The sequence below is a fragment of the Microcaecilia unicolor genome, chromosome 11, assembly GCF_901765095.1.
Source record: "Microcaecilia unicolor chromosome 11, aMicUni1.1, whole genome shotgun sequence".
In the NCBI taxonomy this organism is placed as follows: Eukaryota; Metazoa; Chordata; class Amphibia; order Gymnophiona; family Siphonopidae; genus Microcaecilia; species Microcaecilia unicolor.
The window spans coordinates 178,874,447-178,884,767 of NC_044041.1; the positions used below are offsets into that span (position 1 = coordinate 178,874,447).

Here is a 10,321-nt window from a genome sequence, read left to right on the forward strand (position 1 = left end):
ACCAAATGCAAGCCCTTTGGTCGTGGGAGGAGCCAGCATTTGTAGTGCACTGGTCCCCCTGACATGCCAGGATACCAACCGGACACCCTAGGGGGCACTGCAGTGGACTTTATAAAATGCTCCCAGGAACATAGCTCCCTTAGCTTGTCTGCTGAGCCCCCCAACCCCCCCCCAAAACCCACTACCCACAACTGTACACCACTACCATAGGGTGTGGGTACAGTGGGTTTCTTGTGGGTTTTGGAGGGCTCGCTGTTTCCTCCACAAACGTAACAGGTAAGGAGGGGGATGGGCCTGGGTCCGGTGTAAGCCACATTGAGCCTGCAACTAAATGGGATAATGTGGGATATAAATGTGTTAAATAAATAAATAAATATGCCCGATCCATGCCTAAATTAGTCATTCATTTTTACACCAGGATTTAGTCACAGGAATGGGCGCTGCGCATATTCTATAAACCTCACCTAACTTTAGGCGAGGCAGATTTTTTTTGCCACCATATATAGAAATCTAGTCCACACACTAGTATTCTATTATGGCAATTCTGCGTGCGTGCGATTGCCAATATAGAATTCGTGCTCAGCACGCATCACCCCGGTACTCAACTTTAGATGAGCTATAGAGAATTACCCCCTAGGTGTACAGGGGTAATGTTCGCCTGGAGTTTCTGACAATGAAGGGCCCCTTTTACAAAGGTGCCACAAGCCTGCCGTGGGCTTGCTGTGCACCACATCGGCACTACCGCCAGGCTACCACAGGAGCCTAGTGGTTGTTTCCGCCCCCATCGCGTGCCATTTCCAATACTTAAAAAATATTTTTCTTTTTTTAGTGCTGGGGGGCTTACACAGTGGTAATCGCTGTCCGGTTACCACCACGTAAGCATGGGAGCCCTTACCGCCTCCTAAATAGGGGCAGTATGGGGTCTAACAGGAAATGGCTGTGCGGCAAGTGTTTAACTTACTGCATGACCATTTATTTTAAGCCTTTTACCTGCTACGGTAAAAGGGGGCCTCGGCACGTGGCAAATCCACAGGGCCCCTTTTACCGCAGCTTGGTATAAGGGGCCCTTAATTAGGATTCATTGCAGAGAACGCTAGTGGAGCAGATGGAAAAAGTTCAGGCATGGCACAGACACAAAGAGAGTGAAACCAAAACCCTTCCAGCAAACCTTACGATTTATTAGAGTATTCCAAGAAATAAACAGGATATTGTACCGGCCAGAGTCAGCCTCCCATTTCAATGAAAACAAACAGCAGCCTTCATTAACTGTGGAGAAACAGCTTAAAGGCAAACAGAAACTTGCAAGACAACATAATCGACAAATCAAGAAAATAAAAACTTTAAATTAAAAAAATTAAAAAGCCGAACACAAGGTCCTATGTTAGCAACACTGAAATTCTTCTCATTAGTTTCCACTTGATTATTATTCATTTTCATTAAGTCCCGAAAGAATCTAGCCAGGATGTATGCAATGCCCTGAATTCCTCCCTCTCACATGGAGGACCTCTCTAATTTCCGAGCAGAGCCCTCTGAGCTCCGAGAATAGCATGGGGGGTGGGGCATTAGGAGAAGAGCTCTCGAAGAACTTCATAAATCAGGATTTGAGGTGGATTTTCTTTTTTCAAACCTTCCCCTGGATTGCTATAATCACAGACATAGCTCTTTTAAATTAAAGATGAAATGAATAAACTAAAATCTCTCCTGTGGTGATATGACATGAAAGGGTCGCTGGAGGGCTAGCAGATACTGTGCCTGGCCCCCTCTTTAAAGCTCTCTGTTAAAAAGAGACACAGCATCTTGACTCTCTGGTACCACATGGATGCCAGCTCTTTGGCCGCAGTGGGTGACTGAGCATCCCCTAATATCGATCAAATTCATTCACCATGTTCAGGGAGGGGTAAATTGTACTGTCTTTAGCACACCCCCCCCCCCCCCCCAATCATTGTGAAAAGCTGGCTCCTGCGTTTGCCCATTATAATTGCTGTCTCTTCACTAGAGCACCTACCCACAGGCTAAGCCTTCATATACCCAATGTCGATTATATATTATACATTAGGTTCTGAGCCTGGGATGAAGGGCTCGTACTTGTTGGTTGACTGATCTTTGTCTTGTTCGCTGAGGCCTCAGAGGAATGCAGTGATTGTGTGAGGGTTTACGGGGCTGCCCCCTCTCTAGTGAAAGGACTGCATCAGCTCCTGCGGATGAGAGACTCATCTGGACTTCCAGCTATTTGAAGAGAGATTCATTGATGGGCTGACTTGTTGGGTGCATCCATTCTTTATCCACCTGTAGTTACCAGGGTGGGATGATGATCAGGAGGACAAAAGCAAACTACAAGAACTGTCCCCTGACTGCTGGTGGACAGCTGGGAGATATTCGTATTTAGTAGGCAGGGACAACTGACTGCATTAGATTGACCAAATAGTCCTTATCTGGTGACATTTTCTGTGTTTCTCTGAAGGCCGGGGTTTGGAGTAACCAGTGCTGCCAACTTACCCAGTTCCATTATATACATTTTGGGACAGTCCTGCTTTTTAACTTACTGGTACATTCCCAATATGGTGTACTATTTGTAGCAAAAGGTCTAAAGAACATAAGAACAGCCATACTGGATCAGACCAATGGTCCATCAAGCCTAGTATCCTGCTTCCAGCTGTGGCCAACCCAAGTCACAAGTACCTGTTAGAAACCCAAACAGTAGCAACATTCCATGCTACCAATCCCAGGGCAAGCAGTGGCTTCCCCTATGTCTATCTCGATTATGGACTTGTCCTCCAGGAACTTGTCCAAAACTTTTTAAAACCCAGATACGCTAACTGCCGTTACCACATCCTCCAGCAATGAATTCCGGAGCTTAACTATTCTTTGAGTGAGAAAATATTTCCATGTAATTTCATTGAGTGTCCCCTGGTCTTTGTACTTTTTGAGAGTGAAAAATCAATTCACTTTTACCCATTCCAAACTACTCTGGATTTTGTAGACCTCAATCAAATCCCCCCTCAGCCATCTCTTTTCCAAGCTGAAGAGCCCTGACCTCTTTAGCCTTTCCTCATAATGGAGGAATTCCTCATTTTGGTGGCTCTTCTTTGAACCTTTTCTAATTCCGCTATATCTTTTTGACATACGTCGACCAGAATTGAATGCAATACTCAAGGTGAGGTCGCATCATGGAGCGATACAGAGGCATTATAATATTTATGGTCTTATTTTGCATCCCTTTCCTAATAATTCCTAGCATCCTGTCTGCTTATTGGCCACCACCACCACTATACACTGGACAGATTTCAGCAAATTATCTACAATGACACCTAGATCCTTTTCTTGAGAGCTGACTCCTAAGGTGGACCCTAGCATTAGGTCCAGGAAAGGAGGAAGCAACCAAGTGTTCACAAAAAAGCTATTGCTGAAACTTGGCCAAATAGAGTCACTCTTCATTAAAAAGGTTTTTTATGAACCCTTGGCTGTTTCCTCCTTTCCTGGACCACCTCTGCTGTTCTTTGGACCTTTTGATGACTTTGCAGAGGTTTTCTCCTTCTCTTTCTTTTTGTATTATTTGTTCACCCTGATTCTACCCATTGACATCGTCACTGTCAATCCTACAGTGCGTCAGGATTGGAGCAGGATTAATGCAATGGGCTCCCAAGTCATCTGGTGGCAGATACAAGAGGGGGAGGGAAGACAAAGCTAATGCTGCGCCAAGCAGTCTGTCTGTTCCCCTTTCTCCCGTGAATGTTCCTCCAGTTCACAGGAGCTGGTGAGCTTCATATCTGCTTCTTCCTCCTCTGCTGATTTATCTCTGTAGTCAGACCCAGATGTGGGAATTTTAAAATGTATTCATCATGTTACGATGGGGACCCAAAGTGTTGAATGCCTAGAGCTTAACAATGGGTAGATCGGGATGGAGTTGTCACAAATCCAGGGCTGGCATAAAATTGCCCTTCTGGAGCTAGTAGTAGGTTGGCAGTTCTGGGTGCGGCTGCAAAGGGGAATCCATGGGAGTCATGGTAGGAAAGGTAGGGGTCCTAGAGGCCTCACAGCTGCAAACCTTGCTGTATTACCAGGAATTTGCTGCTGTGATCTCTTAAAAAAGGGAATCAGCACCCACCCCCCATCTCTAAGGTTTGATGAAATGACAAATATTTTATCCTAATGGCAGTCTGCAGATCCATTTACAAAGAACCCACATCAAAACCACCACTGTGAATTCCCCATCTGGGACACACAGAAAACCTCAGTCTTCGAGGTGGAGACAGTCACTATTAGGAAGTCCGACTGAAGACAGGAAGCCAGCGGCCACCCACCCCAGGGTCTGGAGATTCAGAGTCACAGCTACTGTAACCATCCCGGTCAAAAAGTGAGTCCCAGGAGTGACTCCGTTGCCGCTGAAGGCCTGGAAGGAGGGTGCTGCGATCAGCAGGAGCCTGTAGGGCATTGCTGGTCTGCGTTCTGCGCAGAAAAGAGCCACAGAGAGCAGCTGTAAAAATGCCCTGGGAATCCAAGGGGTCCTTGCTGCATGAGAAAGTCCCATCAGGGCAGATAGGTGAGGGGTGCAGAGGTGACAGTGAGGAAGAGGAGGATGAGCCTGGCTGGGTGCAGCTGTGATGCAAGGTTTCTGTTGAGCAGTAGACTGAGGGTTCCATGCAACTGTGGAATAGGGTCTCCGACGGGCAACAGGAGATCCGGTCAGTGCGGTTTGGACTGTAGCTCTGGACCAGTGCCTCTGGCTGCTGTGCTTCAGCAGTGTGGAAGAAGTGGCCATGGGCCCCATATGGGCAATAGCTGGGTGTTTGGAAGCCATAGAAGGGCATCTTCTGGTACTTGGCTTGGTGGTTGACATTGCGCTGCTCCTGCAGCCCACATGCAAACTGGCAGTGAGTGGCAAAGTTGCAGGCATCGCTCTCCTGGAAGCTCCGGCACAGTTCCGTCTTATAGCAGGAGCCAGTGCTCAAGCTAGGGCCCTCGATCATGCTGACGGAGCGGTCTACCTGGAAGGGGATGCGGTGCAGGAGGCTGCTGCGGGGCAACTTGGCAGCCTGGCTCCAGGGGCTGTGCACTGGCCAGAAAGAGCTGCTGCTGCTGCCGAGCTGCTCTATACTGGCAAGACGGGCAGAGTGTGTGCGCTGCAGGGCTCCCCGTGGAGCACCAGGAGTCTTCCTCTTTGAACCTGGTTCCTCCAAAACACTCAGTGACAGGAAATTCTGCAGAGAAAGAAGAGGGAACCATGAAGCTAGTGAAAGTTTGTCCTTAAAGTTTGCACACATAACTTTGTAAAGTAACTTTCAAGGGCTATCCCTAATGAATATGCATCCTCTAACTAATGATAACAGTTCTAAAATTCACCAAATACTTTCAAAGTATAAGGAAAAATCATTTATTCATATTTATTTATCTCTAAATCAAAGTACATAGCCCTAGTTACCGTGCAATCATTCACTCACTCTATCATACAACGGTGCTTGCTGAATAACACATTTACATTCCTAATGACCTAAACTAATACAAATACAAATCCGGTTATGCTGTTTTTTTTTGGAAGATTTATGATTTCAGACTTCCGCACATTTTACATCTCGACTTTAAAGGGACATTGTATAGCCCCTGACGCAGCCCTGTTGGGCGAAACACGGCCAGTGTCGGGCTGATTTGAATATTTATTTAATAAAATCATATTTTTTTCTACCTATCTGATTTTTTTGTCCTTCCATCTTGGAGTCTGCAGATTGTTTGCCTTGTTGTTTTCCAGGGCCCACCCATGCCATGCCCACATGTACAACCCCTTGCAGGTAACATAGTAACATAGTAGATGACGGCAGAAAAAGACCTGCACGGTCCATCCAGTCTGCCCAACGAGATAACTCATATTTGCTGCTTTTTGTGTATACCTTACCTTGATTTGTACCTGTGCTCTTCAGGGCACAGACCGTATAAGTCTGCCCAGCACTATCCCCGCCTCCCAACCACCAGCCCCGCCTCCCACCACCGGCTCCGGCACAGACCGTACAAGTCTGTCCAGCACTATCCCCGCCTCCCAACCACCAGCCCCGCCTCCCGATCCTGACTAAGCTCCTGAGGATCCATTCCTTCGGCACAGGATTCCTTTATGCTTATCCCACGCATGTTTGAATTCCGTTACCGTTTTCATTTCCACCACTTCCCGCGGGAGGGCATTCCAAGCATCCACTACTCTCTCCGTGAAAAAATACTTCCTGACATTTTTCTTGAGTCTGCCCCCCTTCAATCTCATTTCATGAATGGATCCTCAGGAGCTTAGTCAGGATCGGGAGGCGGGGCTGGTATGTGCTAAGTGAATTTATAGAATAGTAACTGGCACATAATGCACATAAAATGCCAATTATTGGCACCAGCGGACGTGCTAAGCATTGATTTGGGACCAGATTCTATCTATGGCGCCAAAAACACTATTCTATAAACCTCACCTAAAGTTAGGCACGGTTTATAGAATACGCATAGTGCCATTCCCATGGCTAAAATTTAGGCGCAACCATTTACGCCGACTAAAACCTGGATAAATGCCCCACATCTTATTTAGGTGCGGCTCAAGCATATTCTATAACAGTGTGCGTAATTTGTAGTAAGGAACACGATCTGTCTATGCCCCTCCCATGACCACACCCCCTTTTGAGATCTGCATATAAGAATTTATGTAACATAGTAGATGACGGCAGAAAAAGACCTGCACGGTCCATCCAGTCTGCCCAACAAGATAACTCATATGTGCTACTTTTTGTGTATACCTTACCTTGATTTGTATCTGTTTTTTTCAGGGCACAGACCATAGAAGTCTGCCCAGCACCAGCCCTGCCTCCTAACCACCAGCCCCGCCTCCCACCACCGGATCTCGGCTAAGCTCCTGAGGATCCATTTCTTCTGAACAGGATTCCTTTATGTTTATCCCACGCATGTTTGAATTCCGTTACCGTTTTCATCTCCACCACCTCCCGCGGGAGGGCATTCCAAGCATCCACCACTCTCTCCGTGAAAAAAATACTTCCTGACATTACTCCTGAGTCTGCCCCCCTTCAACCTCAATTCATGTCCTCTCGTTCTACCGCCTTCCCATCTCCGGAAAAGGTTCGTTTGCGGATTAATACCTTTCAAATATTTGAACGTCTGTATCATATCACCCCTGTTTCTCCTTTCCTCCATGTGCACCATGATACAGAATACGCTTAGAAAGTTGCACGTGTAAATTCTAATTAGTGCCGATAATTGCTTGTTAGTGGTCAATTATTGGCACCGATTGGCTTGTTAAAACAATTAAGTTGTATGCGCAACTTTAATCGCCATATACAGAATCCGCAGGTTGGTGACAATCTTTTAAGTAACAGCTTTACAGAACTGACTTTTTGTGGAATGTAAGTCCTCAAATGCCTACTGTAAGTTGCTTCGTCCTAGATCTGAAAAGGTATGATCCACTATAAATTCAAGAAGAAGTGGAGAAAAGATATTTGTATAACAATAAAATACAGGGTACAGAGGAAACAATATGGCCAGGTTACATTTCTCGTGCCCTGATCGTATTGTTTCTACAGTATATTTGGCTGCTTTAGCTTCTGCTACTAACCTACAAATGTACTCGATCTGCAGCCCCTCCCTACCTCTCAACCCTCATCTCCTCTTACGTTCCTACCTGTAACCTCCGCTCTCTAGACAAATCCCTCCTTTCAGTACCCTTCTCCACCATCGCCAACTACAGGCTCCGCCCTTTCTGCCTCGCCTCACCCCACGCGTGGAACAAACTCCCCGAGCCTAGGCCCCCTCCCTCCCCATCTTCAAATCACTGCTTAAAGCCCACCTCTTCAATGTCGCCTTCGGCACCTAACCTCTACACCTCTACCCAGGAAATCTAGACTGCCCAACTTGACATTTCGTTCTTTAGATTGTAAGCTCATTTGAGCAGGGACCGTCCTTCTTTGTTTATTTTGTACAGCGCTGCGTAACCCTAGTAGCGCTCTAGAAATGTTAAGTAGTAGTAGTAGTTTAGCTACTGTTTCTCCCTTTCTCCCACTATAGACCCGTGTATGTTGTTAAAGCCTCTTCCTGCGGCGATTTACAGATGGGGGGGGGGGGGAGGAGAAGGGACCAGGAGCTGGAAGCTCTGCAAATTCAGCTGCACCATTGCTCAAATTATTTCTTGCCCTTTTTATGAAAGATTTTACCTTTCAGCAGTGTCCGAGCCCAGCCCTGCTGATCACAGCATCAGCAAACACTGAGTGTATGCTGTCAAATAAGGCTGGGGTTGAAGGTTCCTAAACCACAACATCCTTCAAAAAACTGCAGTAATGAAAATGATCCCTGTGAAAATGATAAATGATCTGCAACTTCAACCAGAGAGAGAGAGAGAGACAGACAGACAGAGAGAGAGAGAGAGGACTTTCCAGATTTGCAGGGTCTCAGGAGGAGATGGGTAGGGAAGCCCTCTATTACATAGTAACATAGTAGATGACGGCAGAAAAAAACCTGCACAGTCCATCCAGTCTGCCCAACAAGATAAACTCATATGTGCTACTTTTTGTGTATACCTTGATAGCCCCAAATATCATGTGCACCCATCAGCTACCCCACAAAGTCTTCCCAGTGCAGCCAACAGTTGCCCCATAGTTGCTTCCCCCTAAGGTCTTGCAGTGCAGCCATCTACCAGGGGCTAAATTCAGGATTCTAGTCACAAAGAAAAGGGGACCCATCATTCCTGGGACTCATTAAACTTTTCCCTTTATACACACCTTTTAATTACAATTACCTCACTTAAATCCAGGTCCAGTTCCAGGAATGGGCTTAGCAGATCCGAGGGCATTCTGGGGTCAGGGACTCGGGCGGCGGAGAAAGGAAAACACTGTCCCTTAAGGTATCCTCTAAAATTGCTGTCCTCAAGCCACTAACTGGTGCTTTATCCACAAAAGCTCTTTAATCTTGTCAATCATGGAAGGAATGGATCCTGAGAAAGGACAAGAGCCTCCCCCTTGTGCCCCTTCTGCTCTTATAGGCTACCAAGTGTATATGGGTGGAGTTACTGTTTGTCCCACTAATATTGGGTAGGGTGAGGGGAGCATTCATTCTGCAGGTCTATGGGCCTCATGACAGGCTGGGGGGGGGGGGGGTGGTTCTAGAATGAGAGAATAGATAGTGGGAGGCTTTAACCACTGAAGCCAGCTTTTCTCTGGAAAGAAGCAAACCCATGTAGTTCTTGTTCCCTTTGCAGATATTGGAAAAAGGGTTACACCTGTGAGTAACCAAGTAGTGTGTTACCCAGAGGACTGTGTAACAGACTCATAAGAACACAACGTAAGAACATAAATATTGCCATACAGGGACAGACCAAAGGTCCATCAAGCCCAGTATCCTGTTTCCAACAGTGGCCAATCAAGGTCACAAGTGCCTGGTAAGATCCCAAAACAGTATAATACATTTAATGCTGCTTATCCTAGAAATAAGCAGTGGATTTTCCCAAGTCCATTTTAATAATAGCGGATGGCCATTTCCTTTAGGAAGATAGTCTAACCTTTTTTAAACCCCGCTAAGCTAAATGCTTTTACCACATTCTCTGGCAATGAATCCAGTTTTATCATACATTGAGTGAAGAAATATTTTCTCTGGTTTGTTTTCAATTTACTACTTAGCAACTTCATTGCGTGCCCCCTAGTCCTAGTACTTTTGGAAAGAGTAAACAAGTGATTCACATCTATCCAGTCCACTCCACTCACTATTTTATATACCTCTATCATATATCCCCTCAGCCGCCGTCTTTTCTCCAAGCTGAAGAGTCCTAGCCACTTCAGCCTTTCCTCGAAGGGAAGTAGTTCCATTCCCTTTATCATTTTCATTGCCCTTCTCTGTACCTTTTCTAATTCCACTATAACTTTTTTTTGAGATAGAGTGACTCCCTAGGGTTTAGCTTATAGTCAGCATTCCTTTCTGCCCCCCACCCCCACCCCACATACAGCTGTCCTCTTTCATGCCTAGGCAGTGAATTCCAGCAAACAGCCTGGGGTGAGGGAGACTGCCTCCAGGACAGAATGGGGGGGGGGGGTGTCTCACAATCAAAGCAGCTGCTCTTCTCGCCCTTGAAGTCACATGCAGAAATCTTTGGTGGAGAAAAGTGCTGCCTTACATTGAGATGCATTCAGATGGAAAGAACAAGGAGTATGTGTGTTTGTATTGGGGGGGGGGGGGGCTTGATTCCTCTGAGGCGATTTCATCCTTAACAAAAGATAGAAATTTACCCCTTTCCCTCCCTCATGTATAAATGATCTGGAAAATGGAGAAACTAGTGAGGTGATTATATCTGCAGATGACAAAATTC

At 46.2% G+C, this 10,321-nt stretch overlaps 1 protein-coding gene across 1 annotated transcript; it reads right to left on the minus strand.

The window, feature by feature from the left end:
* Nucleotides 1-3,608: 3,608 nt before the first annotated feature.
* On the minus strand, nucleotides 3,609-8,815 carry LOC115481078 (mRNA decay activator protein ZFP36L1-like). Its single transcript, XM_030220093.1, has 2 exons — nucleotides 8,762-8,815; nucleotides 3,609-5,198 (listed from the first exon to the last, which is right to left on the minus strand). Exons 1-2 carry the CDS (start codon nucleotides 8,813-8,815, stop codon nucleotides 4,260-4,262), a joined length of 993 nt encoding a protein of 330 aa, XP_030075953.1. The 3' UTR covers nucleotides 3,609-4,259.
* Nucleotides 8,816-10,321: the final 1,506 nt, after the last annotated feature.